This window comes from Metarhizium album (assembly GCF_000804445.1).
Source record: "Metarhizium album ARSEF 1941 chromosome Unknown scaffold_5, whole genome shotgun sequence".
NCBI classification, from domain to species: Eukaryota; Fungi; Ascomycota; class Sordariomycetes; order Hypocreales; family Clavicipitaceae; genus Metarhizium; species Metarhizium album.
Genome location: NW_024467579.1, coordinates 624,001 through 641,506, shown reverse-complemented (window position 1 = coordinate 641,506; position 17,506 = coordinate 624,001). Strand labels below are relative to the sequence as shown.

The 17,506-nt window shown below is 52.9% G+C and overlaps 7 protein-coding genes across 7 annotated transcripts; 4 read left to right on the top strand and 3 right to left on the bottom strand.

Annotated features, from left to right (window-relative positions):
* Nucleotides 1-705: 705 nt before the first annotated feature.
* On the bottom strand, nt 706-3,013 carry MAM_02901 (transcription factor 25; the record flags this gene model as incomplete). Its single annotated transcript, XM_040821700.1, has 2 exons — nt 706-2,000; nt 2,107-3,013. 2 exons carry the CDS (start codon nt 3,011-3,013, stop codon nt 706-708), a joined length of 2,202 nt encoding a protein of 733 aa, XP_040680269.1.
* A 1,202-nt stretch (nt 3,014-4,215) lies between these two features.
* On the bottom strand, nt 4,216-6,088 carry MAM_02900 (ribonucleoprotein (LSM)-related domain protein; the record flags this gene model as incomplete). Its single annotated transcript, XM_040821699.1, has 4 exons — nt 4,216-5,472; nt 5,675-5,915; nt 5,976-6,011; nt 6,072-6,088. The coding sequence occupies 4 exons, from the start codon at nt 6,086-6,088 to the stop codon at nt 4,216-4,218; spliced, it is 1,551 nt and encodes a 516-aa protein (XP_040680268.1).
* An 842-nt stretch (nt 6,089-6,930) lies between these two features.
* MAM_02899 (SNARE complex subunit protein) lies at nt 6,931-7,758 on the bottom strand (the record flags this gene model as incomplete). Its single annotated transcript, XM_040821698.1, has 3 exons — nt 6,931-7,018; nt 7,092-7,504; nt 7,579-7,758. 3 exons carry the CDS (start codon nt 7,756-7,758, stop codon nt 6,931-6,933), a joined length of 681 nt encoding a protein of 226 aa, XP_040680267.1.
* A 1,950-nt stretch (nt 7,759-9,708) lies between these two features.
* On the top strand, nt 9,709-11,056 carry MAM_02898 (amine oxidase; the record flags this gene model as incomplete). The annotated part of the gene is made up of 2 exons (XM_040821697.1): nt 9,709-10,076; nt 10,141-11,056. The coding sequence occupies 2 exons, from the start codon at nt 9,709-9,711 to the stop codon at nt 11,054-11,056; spliced, it is 1,284 nt and encodes a 427-aa protein (XP_040680266.1).
* A 782-nt stretch (nt 11,057-11,838) lies between these two features.
* On the top strand, nt 11,839-13,516 carry MAM_02897 (GMP synthase; the record flags this gene model as incomplete). Its single annotated transcript, XM_040821696.1, has 2 exons — nt 11,839-12,949; nt 12,987-13,516. 2 exons carry the CDS (start codon nt 11,839-11,841, stop codon nt 13,514-13,516), a joined length of 1,641 nt encoding a protein of 546 aa, XP_040680265.1.
* A 419-nt stretch (nt 13,517-13,935) lies between these two features.
* MAM_02896 (cytochrome-c oxidase assembly protein) lies at nt 13,936-14,965 on the top strand (the record flags this gene model as incomplete). The annotated part of the gene is made up of 4 exons (XM_040821695.1): nt 13,936-14,177; nt 14,257-14,311; nt 14,406-14,850; nt 14,916-14,965. The coding sequence occupies 4 exons, from the start codon at nt 13,936-13,938 to the stop codon at nt 14,963-14,965; spliced, it is 792 nt and encodes a 263-aa protein (XP_040680264.1).
* Nucleotides 14,966-15,522: 557 nt separating this feature from the next.
* Nucleotides 15,523-16,125, top strand: MAM_02895 (Ribosomal protein L26/L24P, eukaryotic/archaeal; the record flags this gene model as incomplete). Its single annotated transcript, XM_040821694.1, has 2 exons — nt 15,523-15,541; nt 15,593-16,125. The coding sequence occupies 2 exons, from the start codon at nt 15,523-15,525 to the stop codon at nt 16,123-16,125; spliced, it is 552 nt and encodes a 183-aa protein (XP_040680263.1).
* Between the last annotated feature and the right edge of the window lie 1,381 nt (nt 16,126-17,506).

Sequence of the window (17,506 nt, the reverse complement as noted above, 5' to 3'; positions counted from 1 at the left end):
CCAGAGCTGCTGTGCCGCGCCGTGCGAACAGAGCAGTCACGTTCCCTCCACCGGATGTGTCCGAGTCTCCCAGTCACCAGTCACGCAGTGTCCCGTCCCCATTCGTGACGCACCCTTCCTTGCCCGCGAGCTTGGAGCAGCATCTGGCCAGTGGCCGTGGGTGCTGGCTCTCTACTTATTGACTCTGCGCCGAATTTTCCCTGTGGTCCTGGACTCCTGGACTCCTGGCAGCTCCGATGCGGGCTGCGGGGGATCCGTCGACGCGTCGGCGAGAATCCGAACTGACGTTTTCGCCCGGCCACAAGGGCAAGGGATGTATGCATGTGCCGCTGGCCGGCTGGCTGGCTGGCTGGCTGGCAGCGCGCTGGGCATCGGGACCCCGAGCCAGAGGACGTCTTCTCGTTCCGCGAGTTGCAACATCAGCTTTTTGCCCTGCTCTGCGTCGTTGGGGCTGCGGTGCGACGGTGGGTCGTGCCATGTTGGTAGATTGTTGTCGTTACGTACCGAGGACGGTGCCCAGCAGGGTAGAGGAGACCCTTGCTCTGCTCTGCTCTGCTCTGCTCTGCTGTGGCTTTCCAACCTGTCCAACTCGAGCGTTGTTTCATCCTGCAGACACAGGCACGGGCACGGGCACGGGGCCATGATCCCTCCCAGCCGAGCATCCCAGCATCCCGGCGTCCCAGCGTCCCGGCTGGGAGTTGTCTTCTACCGACCACCCTCCTCCCACTCCTGGCCGAGAGGTGCTTCCTCATGACCCTCGTCCTCCTCGTCGCCTCCCTCGTCATGAGCCCGCCGACCTACGCCCAGCATCTGCATCAACGTGCCCAAAACACCCTGTCCGTTGCCCCAATTCATGTGCGCCTCGATATCCCTCTGCAACTCCTCGTCGTCTGCCGCCCTGAGTGCTCTGACTTCATCGTCGTCGTCGTCGTCGTCGTCGCCATCCGCGGCATTGTTCAGAACGCCCATCATTCCTACTCGTCGTGCGACTGCCTCTTCAACGCCCGGCGCCACGCCCTGCCGCGCAACGAGATTGTGCATCCGAGCCACCAGATCCGCAAGATGGCCTTGGCCCTCTTCCTCCGCCTCCTCCCCTTGATGACGGCCCCTTTCCCGTCCCCAAGGTAGTCGTGTGCTTTGCGCCGTGAAAATATTCTGCTCCCACGGTGGCGGCAACGGATCGAATTCGTAATTAGGTTGCGCATCCAAAAAACGCCTCGGCGCCACGGCAAGCAATGCCGTGTGGCCCTCGAGGTACGCTAATCTCGTCACGCCACGATCGACAACGGCATCTTGCAAAGGAAGCGACGCCACGTCCACTCTGCCCAAGTCCTTGGCTACTTGTCGCAACAACGCCGTAGCCTGGGCATTGTTCCACAGATCCTTGGTCTGGTGAATGTACAGTGTCACCCAGAACTTTTGAGAATGCGATTGTGCCTTGATGCCCCATATGGAGGGCGGCGCGTCGAGATTCAGCTCCTGGAACAGGGCGCAATACAGCCAGGGTACCGTCTTGATCCCGTGTTGGAGGATTTCCCGCGCCCCCGGTTCGTCGTCCATCTGGAGCTTGGCAAGCACGAGACTTTGTCGCAGATAGACAATGTCGGCGTGGTTTGCAGCGAGGGCCATCTGCTCCGTGAACTCAATCAGCCACTCCGGGTCGTAGGCGCGCAGAGCCAGCAAGTGAATATAGTGTCTCATTGCGTATGGATCCTGTGGATCCAAAGAATACAGCAGCTTGGCCCATTCTAGAGCTGTTCGAAACGTCCCTTTTCGTATCAAGCTCCGCACGTACTGAAACCCAGCAAGCCAAAACTGACGATTCTCTGGCCGTCCAAAGTCGAAACGAGCACGGCCGTGCTCCATGTCTTGGCGAAACGCAGACGTGGTCACTCTTCCAAAGGTGAAGAGCGCTCGTTCGCACAGCTCCGCCGCCAACGCCATGTTTTGATCCTGCTTTGCCACGTTGCTGACTTGCAGTAATGTCGAAACGTGATACGCTGCACGAGAATCCCACTCGTGTCAGCCTTTGCTCTAAACACACACCGGGAGAGGACCGGAGAAGGAAAAAAAGGAAAAGGCGTGACATGAGGGGCTTGTACTTACGAGCTTCCTTGAGAAAATGCACCATGCGCATTGGATCTCCCATTTGCACAATTGCCCAGAAAACATGCTGCAAAGAATCGTAATTCTCATCGTAAAAATAGGCATATTCAGTCGACAATCCATCGTCCGACTTGCCAATCGCCTTCATGTTCAATCCGCCTGCAGACTGTCGCGGCCAGTGATCTTTGCCCTGCACAAATACATTCCGTCGTAGCGATATTTCCGGCAACTTCTTGGCTCCAGGGGGCTCTCGCAGATACGTCTCCAAATCAACTTCACGAGGCGTTTGCTGCCGCCTTCTGCTCCTCTGCTGCTCCTGCTGCTCCTCCGCGATGGCGGACTCTATAACGTCGCGGCCGAACAGGTTGCGCATTTCGTTGACGGCTCTCAGACGGTGCGGATTGACGGACAACAGCCCGTTCATTCGTTTCCGCGGCTCCATGCTTGCGCTGGCCGGCTCGTCTTTCCCAGAGCCAGGATTGGTATTCGCAGCGCCAAGCTTGAGCTGCTTGATGGCCTTGTCAATCTCGTCTTCGTCTTCGTGCTCGTCCTCTTTGGCGTTTTTATTAGCTTCCTGGTTCGTGCCGGCAGGCTTGGTCTTCCCGGTCTTCTTCTTCTTCTTCTTCTTCTTCTTGCTCCTTTTCGCGGCGCTGGGCGCTGGTTCGGCCGTGGGCAACGGCTCCGTCAAGGGCACGCCGTTGTCTTCATCGTCGTCGTCATCGTCACCGTCATCGTCGTGCTCGGTCTGCTCGCTCCCCAGAGCCGCGAACAAGTTTGGGCGCGGCTTGGGCGCTGCTTCGGCAGGCTCATCGACATCTTCGCCCGCCTCACAGTTCCCTTCGGAACTTTGCTGAGCTCTCTCGAGCTGCTTTTGTTGCTGGAGCCTGCGTAGCTGTCTGCTCGACATGTCGCGGCGCAGGCGTACCTGTCTCTCGGATCGTTTTGGCAAGATTGTCGGGAGATGGATATCGGCCACGAAACAAGGTAGATCCGAGGTCGATAAACTGATTGCATGCACACACCACCTCAACGGGATGCCAAGCAGGGGGAAGAAAAAACAGTAGCATACGCGAAAGGCAGTCAAGTTGGTGATATCCCGCCCATTGACTGATGCACCAATTATGCGTGGCGTTGCCTTGGGGAGGAATTTTGTTTGGGTCACGCCGAACTGCATGACGTGACGTCTGGTGGGGTCGGAAAACTCCAGAGCGCTCCTTCCGCTGCTGCTGCAAGAGCCTGCAGCAACAACCACCACGTTCAGGAGTCGGGACTCGGGACTCGGGACTCGAGACGACCAAGCAACCATCAACTGATCCCGACATAATCATGCACGCTCGTTCCCCAATAACTCGCTGCAACGACTCATGCCATGTTACTCCGTACTCTTGTGCATCTACTTTCATTGCAACCATACCCAAGACATGACATTGGCATTGTCCGGCTCAAATCACATCCACATCAAAAGAGGCTTCATCTTACACGCACAACTCGAGCTGAATAACATCATAATGTTTCTCTAGTGGTAGCCAATCCTTCCCGCGACCCGAGGCCCAGCACTATATTGCATCGAGCCCTTTCCCTCCATTTTGCACGTCACGGACCGGTTTGTTATACCATCGGCTTCAACAACATTCAAGATGTTGGCCTGCAATTCCGCTCCGTGGAGAGTATCTGAAATGAAAAGTAAATATTCGTCTTTCCAGCCATGCCGGCGTGCGTCATGTTTCGCGTTATATCCGCCCCCTCGCCCATTGCGTAAATCCAAACTCCCATTGTGTCTTTGACCTTCCGCGATGAAAATCATTCCTTTCGTATCGTCCCACAACCGCGGAGAAAAAGTAACACGTGCGCGACTACACCTAGTCGCTTGAGCCACTGAGCGCCTGATACCCCAAAATATGTTGTTACACCATTACGAGATAACAAGAACAAAGCGAGGCAGTAATGAGCACGCAAAAGGAAAGTACGTGCTGTTGTTCATCGCAAAGAGCGTCAATAACGCTTCCCTGGATTGTAGAGTGTTGGTGTCGTAAATAATCGACGGTAGGTTATCAATGGCCCAATTGTTGTTGAAATGCAATCGGTAACAAGTGCCGCCGCTCTGCTTCGTCATTGATGATCGGCGACAGTCGCCGAATACTGTGGGCGGTTACCACCACGTCCGCCTCGGCCGAAGCCTCCTCTGCCACGGCCTCCGCGGCCTCGTCCGCGTCCACGGTAGTTGCGATATCCACCGTCAACGCTACCTTGTCCAAAGGTTTCCATATTCTTGCGCTGTTCTTCTCCTCGCCACTCTCGTCCACCAGGTTTCTGACCGCCGTTTTCGGCCCTCTCTCTAGATTCGCTGGAGATATTGTCGAAGAATGATCTGGACTTGTTATACGAGCCAGTGGTATCACTGCTGCCGGGATGGGTTTCAGTTTCTTTGATGACAGGCTCGCTTATAGATTCGACTACATCACCACTGGCGATGGCTTCCTTGACAATGTCTTCCTTGTTGAACTTGGCATTTGACTGAGCAAAATCAAAGTCGGAGTCAGGGACCTCAACCTTCGCAAATCCCTGTCGGCCACCTCGTCCACGACCGCGGCCGCCAGACGCTCCTCTGTTGGCGTGAACACGCATCTCGTTGACCTTGTTTGTCAGGTTATCCATGGCAGTACTTCCACTATTGCCTAGCTGGGCCATGGCAACGGCAACGGCAGCCCGAGCGGCACTAGTGGCGTCTTCAACACTTGGTGGTGCCGAGGTTGGGGGAGCCCTCACGCTGGCAGGAGGAGCTGGCTTCCCAGTATTGGGAAGTTGAAAGGGCTTGGGTGCATTGCCCATGAGGGGAACCGCAGGCGTAGGCCGTGTAGATGCCTTGCTCTTATTGGGTGTGGGCCCATTACTTAGGTTCGTAGCAACAGCCTTGACTTCCTCAACTGAGGGCTTGGAATCTACAGGCAGATTCGGCCCATTGAGAGTCTGCCGCCCAGCTTGGGCAAGAGATTTTGGTTCGGCGAGTACGGGAGTAGATGTTTTCGCTTGATCTCCACCAGAGCCTGATTTGGCATCCTGTGACGGAACCGACGGCGGCCCTCTTTGAGCTACATCTGGTCCTGTAGGCCCGCCAGGGCCACTAGGAAACTGAGGGTTGCTCCAGGGTCCTGGGCCCGAGGGGTATCCTTGACCAGGCGGTAACCATCCCGGAGGAGGAGGGTAAGGTACTCCAGCGAACCCGGGACCTGGCATAGGGCCAGGGCCGCCACCACGACCCCAAGAGTAGTGTGGTAATGGTCCGCCATAGGGGCCATTTTGGGGTGGATAGGGAGGTTGGAAACCTCCGCTTGATGATTGCGGTTGTTGAACGTCTCTGGTTCGAGCCTAATTGTATTCGTTAGCTTCGTGAAACAATGAAGACGAGCTAGAATAAAAGTCAAACAAGTTGTTCCAAAATCAGAAGGAAGGCAACGGAAATATCGACATTGTTTGATTTGCGCTTTCCGACGTGACAAATTTTTACATCCGCAAATATTTCATCATAATGGACAAAGAATAGATCTTGGTGCGATATATTGGTACTTACTCCAACAATGGCTGGGTCGTCTGGCATGGCGGGGGGTTTTGTCTCCTTGATAGCAGGATGTTCTTCGATTCGCAGGTCCTTCACATCACTGCCACGAAACACAATGTACTCATACACTTGATCAGACGGGGAAATCTCCTCCTCGGGTCTGCCCCTTCGCCCCTCGGTGCCAAAGGAACGAACATTCTCCAGTGATACCGTAGACTCGTCCGAGTTGATTTCGTGAAGAGTTCCAACGTAGCTGCGTTACCAGTCAGCAGGCCAAATAGCACGAAGCCAATGGCAAAAAATAGAAACCTACCGGATATCACTCTTGGATATCAGTGAGATACGAGAGCTAGGATAAAGTCAGATGAGAAACACCGTGGCCCGGACGCAAAATTTGCTCTGGGCGTACCCTAAGAATTCAGACATGGCTGCAAAACGGCCCCGTTAAGCACGTCGCAGCTGCGTGGGTTAGAGGGAAGAAAGTGATTGCAGATGGTACTCGTGAATTGCTTGCACTACTCCGTACGATATACTGAGAGCTAGAGGGGCGTTGAGTCGACGCCTGGAGAGTGAGGCGCGCGACGACGTAACCCAGTACAGTTGCGGAGTTGAGGGAAGAAGGTTTGTGCCGGGAAAGATTTGCGTGTTGAGCCGCCTCGAGAAGAGGCTGGAGAGCTTCGACCCGGGCACAGCTCGTGGTCGGTTGTACAGCGGAAATTGTTCGGCAAAGCCCCACATGTGCGCACTGTCGGCAGGCTGCAGCAGTGAACGCCGCTTTGCCAGAAGCGGAACACGCCCAGGAGCTTGAAGTGCCATATCCTGGCGGTTGGGTTGAAATGCTACTACCATTTACTGTGTGAGTAATTTTATAAGTTGATGCTTTCTTTGCCATTCCAGTCAATCAGTGTTGCTCAAGCCCCGTGTCTGAACAGTGGGTGAAGGAGCCGCCTGCTCTCTCATCGTAGACCAGGAAGGCTGGTGGCACTCTGCTCTGCAATGTGGTCAGAGCTGTCCACATATTCACGCTGTTCGATTATCTAGATGCAGGTTGTTGGATGATATCATTGCGTGCAGGCAAATGACGGAGCAACTGCTCCCTGTATTCGCATCAAAGTCTAGGGTTCATCCCATCAAGGCGGCCAATAATCATACTACACACAAGATCAATAACTTCATCCCGAAAACAGAAGATTCCCATTACGCGAATAAAAGTAGGTAAGCTGACGTCGCCATATGCATAACCGGAACTCCAAACTGCTAAATACGAATTACCTGAATTTGCTAATGATGACGGCGACAATCAAAAGCACCAGAACAGTGATTATAGCAATGGTAATCATCTTATTCGTCGCCATCCTGGAAAACTTTTTGTTAGTTCTGTTGCTCACTATTATACCTTCAGGCGGGGATCCACGAGGAATCTCCATACCTACGAGCCATCCCCCGCAACGTCTTTACACTTCTGTCGACGTAGCCTTCACTGTTAAGTAAGGTGTCGTGCGTCTGCTGGATTCTCTCACGCTGAGCCCCCAGGTCAGCCAGCGTGCTAGCCCCGATGGCCTCGGTTTCGTAGGCTAGTTGCTGGCTCGCCTTTAGACGCTGGGTGCTTCTATCGAGACGATCCGTACCGGATAGTAACTGCTGGCGCTGCTCAAGATGGGCGTCTGTTGAACCCTCAGGCTCATCTCTGTATCGTGATGCATATCCTTGGTCCTCACTAGAGAAAGTCTTCAGCTTCCGGCGCTGAGAGTCGACATCTGATTCGTAGTTGCGGAATCGTTGATTGACCTTGGCTCGTGAGGATGTTGGAATGTTTTGTTTCTCTAGGCGCATAGATCCCAACTATGACACGGTCAGATTTTGTTGTTTGCTGGCAAAGAGGATTAAAAAAAACAGGGCGCAGTGGACAAACATACAATCTCCTCTGCTTCCTCTAAAGCCCGCTCGGCTTGAGACACAGCACTTTTGCGAGGATCTCCTGACAGCTCTGGGATTTGATCTAGTTTCTGTAGAAGATCGGCCTGTACAAGCTTAAGCTCTGCTTCATAGGAGTTGAACAGCTCAGAGCCAGCCTCGGTGTCGAGAGGGTTAGACATAGTGCCGGATGTACTTTGAAACGCAAGGCGGATATGGGGGGCAAGCTAAGACGGCTGAACGGAGAGGGAAGGAGAGGATTTCGGGAAGTTGGTGCAAAGAAGAGAGAAAGGTATTCTAATCAAAGCGGAATGAGTCTTGTAGCTGAGGGCGAAAAGGCTGTTGTCGTCGGTCGCATTTGTTGCCAACTTCGCGGGAGAGCCGTCACAGGCCCCCCTTGGAACACCAGCCACACATAGAGCAGTTCACGTGAGACGCCGAATGGGACATGGTCCGTGCACCTTCATGCCGGGCCTAATATCACGCTCCTAGTGCCAGATTTTGAAAGCTTTTCCTCTTTGCTTCTTCACAGAAAGTTGAATTTCCCCGGGAATGAAGAAAACAGGCTGGGTGCCGTGGCTTTTGTCACAATGGCGCGCAGTTGTATTAACCGGGAATATCAATGTAAGGTAATATTTGTATCTTGCCTGCACGGCGCTTCTAAGAATTGGCGACTCGAACCGACGTTGACCGATCCCGTTGAGTGCTCGACATGCCTTTTTCACGGTCCGCGGCCTTCACGGAGCTGAGAAGTGAAGTAAAGTGTGCGCGCAGTCGATTCGTAACCTAGAGTAGACCCTCTCCTTTGTTGAGACCAGACCACTTGTTGGGGTTTGAGGTCGATAAGTCAGCCAGGCTGGGTTGGGCCTAGAGGCTCAACGGTGTGGGGAGGCGGTGTGGGGAGGCAGTTGTGGTCGTCCAATGCTCAGTTCAGTCCCTTGTCGGACTAGATCATCGTTGAGTGTTGACGTTGATGAGACAACAAAAGTCCAATTGGCAGACAAATGTCGGCTGCGACATTGCCATTGAGCAACATCCGTGCCCAAGCTCCCAGGTCCATCCACGGTGACGCCAGCGACAGACACTCACGCTGCAGACATATGCAAGCTAAGTGAGCTCGGAAGGCGCGACCTGCGACAAAGAAGGTCATGCGCATGCCCAGGACTGACTGACTGACATTCTTTCTGTCCGTCTTCAAGTACTTAAGTCCGCATCCCCATTCCGCCTCGGCAGAGTTGTCTCGTCTCTACTTTATCATCTACCATCATTTCGTCTTATCCTCTGGCGTGCTGGTTTGTTTTAATTTCGCTTTGATTTTGGCCGCCATGACACGGCCACAGCACACGTAAGTTCACTTCAGCCACTGCCATGTCTCATTCGAGGCCATGTTGGGAGCAGAGTTCCCAACCTCATCGAATCAGGCTCGACTTGACATCATGCCTCACTCAGCGGCAGCAGAGTTGTGCCACATGCTTCCACTTGATGTTCCCCATCCCAGCTAGCCGTTTAAATGCGACTTGCATGAGGACGCCCGTGAACGCTTTCTGGGTATATAGTCTTCAAGCCGTGTTTCCTTGACCAAAAAGTGTGAGCATGTGAATGCCTCCCCGCCGCGCCCGCGCCCGCGCCCGCGCCCATCCTCTCTCTCAGGCTTCGACTCTGCATTTCAAAGCACTCACTGTTTGGGCTTCAATTGAACAGCTCGCGTCACTGTCCCTCGTCTCTTTCTCTCTCCCGCTTTCCTCGGCATACTACATACCATTCACCATGAGCCGCTCTGCTGACTCCTCGACCAGGAAAAAGGTAGCCATTGTTGGGAGTGGGTGTACAGGTATAGCTGCATTGTGGGCACTGAATAGAACATATCATGATGTCTATCTTTATGAAGCCGCCGATCGACTAGGTGGCCATACCAATACTGTTCAATGGAAAGTGGGAAAATATTCGACGGCAGTCGACACCGGATTCATTGTTTTGAATAGTGCAACTTATCGTGAGTGGCCACGCTGATAACCTGTCTTTTCGTCACTTCCCACAAGACAATATTCTGAATAACTTACACTTGCCAAAAACCATTAGCAAATTTTATCAATTTTTTGAAAAAGCTTAATATTCCAGTCGACCCAACCGAAATGACATTTGGTGTGTCGCGAGATCAAGGACTGTTTGAGTGGGCAGGCACAAACCTGGGCACAATTTTTTGCCAGAAGGGCAACATCTTTTCATTAAGAATGTGGCGCATGATATTCGACATAATACGATTCAACCAATTTGCGCTTGATGTCATCATTAATTCCGAGGATGAGCAACCGGTCAAAGAGACCGACAATGTGCTGGATTCTGTTGGCCGAACTGAAACCATTGGTGAATACCTGGACCGCGAGGGATACTCGGATGCCTTTCGAGACGACTACCTAATACCGATGACGGCTGCTGTGTGGAGTACCAGCCCTGACAAGTGCAGTCTGGAATTCCCAATCCTGACACTTGTACGATTTATGTAAGTATTATGGATGAAAGAACATGGTTGCCCCTAGAATTATGATCTGACGCACGTTGTATAGGTGGAACCACCATCTTCTCTCTACTGTTGCTGCTCGGCCCGACTGGCTGACATTGAGGGAAGGATCACAATCATATATCGATGCTGTGATGAAAGGTTTCCCGCCTAATCATCTCTTTTTGAACACGGCCGTGAGACGAATCTCGAACGACGACGACGGCCGTGTCGTGTTGCACTTTGAGAATGGCAAATCAGACACCTTTGACCATGTCATTCTGGCTACTCATGGCGACCAGGCATTGGCCATTTTGGGATCGTCTGCGACCGACCAAGAACGTGCCATTCTATCTTGCTTCCAAACGTCTCAGAACGAAGCTGTTTTGCATTCGGATCTGTCACTCATGCCAAAGAACCGCAAGGCGTGGTCGAGCTGGAATTACCTCACGCTATCTTCGCCATCCAAAGCCAACGTCGACCAAGTGTCTTTGACCTACAACATGAACATCTTGCAGCACGTTCCTCGACAGCTATTCGGCGACGTTCTTGTCACCTTGAACCCCATTCATCGCCCTCGCACCGCTTTGACCAAGGCAAGATCTTTCTATTCGCATCCATTGTACACTCCGACAGCGGTTCGAGCACAGAAGTTTTTGCGTCATATACAAAATAAAAGGGGAATTAGTTATGCCGGTGCATGGACTAAATATGGATTTCATGAAGATGGCTTCACCAGCGGCCTGCACGTGGCACAAGAACATCTCGGTGCCAAATTGCCGTTTGATGTTGTAGATTCAACATTTAGCCGGGGAAAGAAACCAAAGTTGGACCTTAGGGACCATTTCGCGCGTTTACTTATTCTGCTTGTCCAAGTATTTGTCATCCAGATGCTGGAGCGCCTAGCCGGCGTAAGCAGACGCCCGGCAAAGCCAGCCATGAATGGAGTCAAACCAAGGCGGGTTCTAGAGAAGGTTGCATGATTTTGGATGACGTGATTTGTATTATTACCGACGGTCACATGCCGGGGCGACAACACTCGCACTTTGGCGCAGGTCTAGGGTCGATGTTCTCGTTTCGGACTGTTAGGTCATACTTTTTTTATCTGTCTCAAGGTCTGCGAGCAGACATCAACTTTGATTGAAACTCGAGAAGATGAAATACTAGAGGCATGTCCATCTTTAAATCTGTGAATCACTACCCCCCGTGTTGAAGGGGTGCTGGATGTAGACTTCGTTGGTTGTGTTGACGGCTATGGAAAAATTGATCGATGGGCGCACGCGAGATGGGTGAATCGAGCGGTAGCCTCTGCTAACTGCCACTATCCAGGTCTTTCCAAATTTTAAGTATTGAATCAATATTGTCGTCGCTCTGTTGTTACTCAAGGGCGACGGCGTGCGCGCGCAAACGTCATCTCACAACCAAGCCCTCGACGAATATTGTCGCATGGGATATTTGTATTTGAGGGTGTATCTGTCCTCGCCCGTCATTGTATTGAAAACATCTCTGTTGTTTCCTTGTCTTGTTGAATCTCGTTGGGACGGCGGGCGTTTCCGTGATAATGCTTGCCATGCCACCACTAAATTTGTATGGCGGGGTGTTGCAGCTTAGAGGGAGGGGTCACTAAATTAGGCTTAGTGCCGCGCGAATCGAATAGCGATTTACTGACGCACAAATCGCACGACCCTGCGTACACAGACAGAGCTTCTTGCCATTTTGAAATTTTACGGCAATTCTCGCATTCGCAACCGAGCAAGGATTCAAGATGGCGGACGACATCGAGGCCAAGGAGCCTCACAATGAATTCGACACTATTTTGGTCCTGGACTTTGGCAGCCAGACGAGTCACTTAATTCTCCGTCGATTGCGAAGCCTCCAGGTCTATGCTGAGATGCTGCCGTGCACCACCAAACTGGCGGACCTTCCCTTCAAGCCGAAGGGCATTGTGCTGTCCGGAGGACCGTCATCTGTCTACGATCAAGACGCACCCCACGTCGACCCCGCTATCTTGGAGCTCGGTATTCCGATCTTGGGTATTTGTTACGGTTGCCAGGAAATCGCTTGGAGGATCAACTCGGAGAACGTTGCCCGTGGAGAGCACCGAGAGTATGGCCATACCGACGTGAATATCCATCACACAAATGACTCTAGCATCAATCGCCTCTTCGCCGGTCTAGGCGAGACGATACATGTCTACATGAGTCACTTTGACAAGCTCACGAGGTTGCCCTCTGAATTTGTGGTGATTGCGAGCAGCAAAAACTCTGAATATGCCGGAATCGCTCACCAGACAAAGCCAATCTATGGCGTGCAATTCCACCCAGAGCTGGAGCACACGCCGCGTGGCATTGAGATTCTGCGCAACTTTGCTGTCAACATCTGTGGAGCGCAAGCTAGCTGGGTGATGAAAAACTTCAGGGACAAGGAAATCGTTCGCATCAGGAACCTTGTTGGCAGTAGCGCACAGGTTATTGGCGCAATTAGCGGGGGGGTCGATTCGACTGTTGCAGCCAAGCTTATGAAAGAGGCAATTGGCGATCGCTTCCACGCTATTCTGGTTGATAATGGTGTGATGCGGCTAAACGAATGCGAACAGGTCAAGGAGACTCTTAGAGAGCATCTTGGCATCAACCTGACGGTTGTTGATGGAGCGGAATTGTTCCTCTCCCGTCTCAAGGGTGTGACTGAGCCTGAGCAGAAGCGCATGATTATCGGAGAAACCTTTGTGCATCTTTTTCAAAAGGAAGCAAGCCGACTAGAGCAGGAAGCCGAGAAGACACAAAACGCAGGCCCTATTCTTTGGCTTTTGCAAGGCACCCTCTACCCTGATGTAATCGAGAGTGTCTCTTACAAAGGTGGAGATCCTGCATATGTTCGTAAAAGCAAGCTCAGCAAACTAATAATGAGTTCTAGGACCAAGTGCAACTATCAAGACCCATCACAATGTTGGCGGCTTGCCCAAAACACTCAAGCTTAAGCTCATTGAGCCGCTGCGAGAAATGTTCAAGGACGAGGTTCGAAAATTTGGGGCAGAGCTGGGCATCCACAGAGATCTTCTCATGCGGCACCCGTTCCCTGGCCCTGGCATCGCCATTCGAATCTTGGGCGAGGTGACTCCTGAGAGGGTCGCTATGGCCCGAGCTGCCGACAACATCTTCATATCCGAGATCAGGGCGGCTGGCGTGTACGATCTGATGAGTCAAGCCTATGTTGCGATTAGCCAGGATAGGGCTGTGGGTGTCCAAGGCGATGCCAGGGTCTACGGATATATCGCTATCCTTCGTGCCGTCAAGACACTCGATTTCATGTCGGCAGAGCCTTACGAATTCGACTTCGGCTTGCAGAAGAGGATATCAACGCGTATTGTAAACGAGGTCGTCGGGATCGCGCGCGTGACTTACGACATCACCAGCAAACCCCCGGGCACTATTGAAATGGAATAAGGAGAGTGGTGAGAGAAGTTGATCCTCCATAGTCTATTAGATCAAAGCCGCAAACTCGTGCAGAGTGGCTAGGACTAGCTGCGGCCAACCTCTGCACAGCAAACTCGCCTGCCGAAAGCTGTTGACCCTAACCTCACCCGAGCTGCCCAAGTTTCTTGGTTATTCCCCCAGATGCTAGGGAAGTGTCATTTTCGGCCGGCGTCGTCGTGTGAGCTCGTTTCTACTAAATGGGGGGAAAAAAAAAAAAAAAAAAAAAAAAAAAAAAAAAGTGGCATAATGTGCCAAATACTGTGGCGTGGCCGCGCCCCGTTTTGTGGGGTGTGACAAACATGAATTGACATGGGGAACATCATCAATCATCATCACCCCAGCGGCACCTTTCCACCACGACTTCATCGGCCCGCGAAACGCGAAACACAATGAACAGCGCATCACGGCTGGCGCGCAGCCCCACGGGTACCCTCTCGCCACAACGTGTGTGCTTCTTCTGCCGCAACACCCGAGCCCAGCGGTCCCAATTGCAGCGTCGCCTGCACAACCCTCGCCGAAATGCATCGACGTCGAACCCGCGAGGAGGAGCGGCAGCGCAACAGTCTCAGCAGGGAACACCATCCATGGAGCAGATCAGGGCTTACTACAACAGAAAGAACCAGACAGTGGCGTATGTCTGCCCTTGATTCCGTCGTCGGCGGTGCAATTGAAGCTCATTGTTTCCCCCCGTCTAGCTACTACACCATCAGCTTGATTCTGGGCACTGTCGCCCTGTCATACGGATCCGTGCCTCTGTACAAAATGGTACGTTCCGTTTCAAGTCGAACCAAATCCCGCCATCGCCATCAACAAACACTGACAAGAGCACCACCAAATAACCGCCTCGCCCTCGCTGCAGATCTGCCAAACCACCGGCTGGGGCGGCCAACCAGTCCGCGCACACGGCGGCTCCTACGACAGCGACATCTCCAGCCGCCTCGTGCCCATCACATCCGCCAACCGAATAAAAGTCACCTTCAACGCCTCCGTCTCCGACGAGCTCCCCTGGAAATTCGTCCCCCAGCAGCGCGAGGTCCGCGTCCTGCCGGGCGAGACCGCCCTCGCCTTCTACAAGGCCACGAACAAGGGCGACAAGGACATCATTGGCGTGGCAACGTACAGCGTCACGCCGGCGCAGTGTGCGCCGTACTTTAGCAAGATCCAGTGCTTTTGCTTCGAGGAGCAGAGGTTGAACGCCGGGGAGACTGTGGACATGCCCGTCTTTTTCTACCTCGACCCCGACCTGTTGAATGACTTGAACATGAAGGGTGTGAAAACAGTCACGCTCAACTACACCTTTTTCAGTGCGTTTTCCCTCTGCCAGTGATGCGCTCCCTGAGGCATCCGGCTGCTGACGTGTTACCTACAGAAGCGCGATATGACAACAACGGCCGGTTCAGGGCTCCTGCCGTGGCTTAGGCTGCTGGCCGCATTGTTCCGATTCCGACACCGCCTAGACTGGTCTGGGTGAGAAGAAGGACTGTACCATGGAAAGGAAGGAATATAGAATACATCGTTGTGTGGCCTAAGCCATGTACTTTTGCACATGAAAGAATTGCTTCCGCGTCAGACCGTGCGATATACGATTATCACTCAATCATTGACATGATAAATTTCAGTATTCAACAGAGCTTCTCCAACACGACACTCTGTAAGGATTCGTCCACGTATTCGACACTGTTAAACTGAAGAAAGGGACATGATCCATGCGACCTAATCCGGTATAGGCCCTCCGTACTCACCGTCCCCGTCAACGTCCGCCGACGAAGCTGACTCAGCCTCCCCCTTCCTTTTCAATCTGCACAGTAGGGTAAATTTTCGTCACGTGGTCCCCACACCACTCGCCTAATTTTCAACCCACAACGCCATCAGCAAAAGTTTCTTGCACGAAGGACCAGCCCGCGACCGCATCCCGTTTCTCCCTCACCCAACGCCGAATTGCCCCTTGTTGCTCCTCAGCAAGCACCGCCGTCCCAATGGCCAAAGTCAGCAGCAGTAAGTTAGCAAACCACACTTGACGCAACGCAACACACGCTTGCAAGCAAGAACAACCGCCCCCCCTCGGCCAAAGTACCACGATCGCTCACGCTCCTCACTCAGCCGTCTCGTCCTCGCGGCGCAAGAGCAGAGCCGCTCACTTCAAGGCTCCCTCCAGCCAGCGCCGCGTCATCATGAGCGCCCCCCTCAGCAAGGAGCTGCGCGAGAAGTACAACGTTGGTCTCTCTCTCTCTCAAACGAACAATCCGCCAAGCAAGCGCAGCCGTGCTAACTTGACCCCCTCCCCCTCCCCCCCCCTTCAGGTCCGCAGCATCCCCGTCCGCAAAGACGACGAGGTCACCATCGTCCGCGGCACCAACAAAGGCCGCGAGGGCAAGGTCACGTCCGTCTACCGCCTCAAATACGTCATCCACGTCGAGCGCGTCACCCGCGACAAGGCCTCGGGCCAGTCCGTCCCCCTCGGCATCCACCCCTCCAACGTGGTCATCACCAAGCTCAAGCTCGACAAGGACCGCGAGGATATCCTGGCCCGCTCCAAGGTCGGCCGTGAGCTGCGCGCCAATAACGTCGTCTCCGCCTAGAGTGCATGCTCGGCTTGACCGCCGTAAGACACGCACACACACAACCAGACAAGAAAAAAATACACCTTCAGGAGAAACAAACAACTATGAGACATGATTGCAATTTGGGGGCACATTTGAGGCAAAGGACCGGACGGGCACGACACTCTTGCGCGCGAGTTTTCCCCTTTTCCCCCTCGAGATGCCTGCTCAGCAGGTCATCGTCCGCGACAGGGTAGATGAATTGAGAATTTCTTGGTTCTCAATGGCCATTTCACCAATTTTGTGTGGAATGATCCATGGGAGGCGTTTCCCGAAGTCACACTGCCCCTTGTTCGTCATCTCTTCTCGTGACCGTGACTGGTTTCGTTTCACCCTGGCTGGGCTGGCTTCAAATTTGATGCTCTGTTCGGCTGTGGTACCAGGGAATCAGCTCTCCTGTGTACAAGAGCTGTCGTAGACTTGTAGGCTCCCTCTCTGAGCAAGGGTGGTGTATTTTACTTGCCTTCCGCTAGGATATCTCCGCGTCAGCCACTGAGCCAATGGTTTTCGAGGTATACGACTGGCGAAGAACAACCCAAGTAGGAGCAATTTGTACTATCACCAGTCTCCTACTCTTGCCCGAAGATTTTCACCGAGGGACTGTCTCAGTGAAGATGGAAATTTGATGGTAAGGCACATGCCCAAGATTGACTCGAGGTTAAAACGTCAAACATGCCACTCCATTCACGGTCCATGCGCAACACTCGAGCCGTCAGGCTTCCCATTACACGTCATGACTTGGGGCGGCCCCCCGCCTGTCAGAACAAAATGTAAAGTATGCAGCGGTGGTCTATTTTCTATCATTTCTTCACCTCGGTGGGCAAATAGCTAGTTCTATTCTACACAGAAGCTCATATGTCAACTGCATTTGATGTATCTCATGTCTTGTAACCGGCAACCGGTGGGTGGTATCCGAGCACAGTCTTGTTGGTGGCATCGACAAACGCAGTGCTGATAGATGTATCAAGTCCGAAGGCGAAATAACAAACCGCAACTCCTCCCTGCATATCATTGCCACATTTCCCTAGCATATGTATGTCTTTGTCTGAACGATACCGGCGCAGCATCCGCCGTAGAAACGCAGCAATTAGTTGCTGTGGCTGTTTAGAAATGAATATCTATATCGTTGTCTGGCATCAAATTCCAGATAGCTCGTCAAGCGTACCGAAGTAAAAGGCTAGTCATACAACAGCCAACATTTGTGTTGGCGAGCTACTTATATAGTCTATAAGCATGAAAGCAATAATTAATGCTCTTGCTACTGTTCTTGACGGTTTGGGATTCGACAGTAGGTAGGAACTCGCATATACGCACGCCTTGGCGGCATGTTGACCAAGACCGACCAAAGAATTGCCAATCA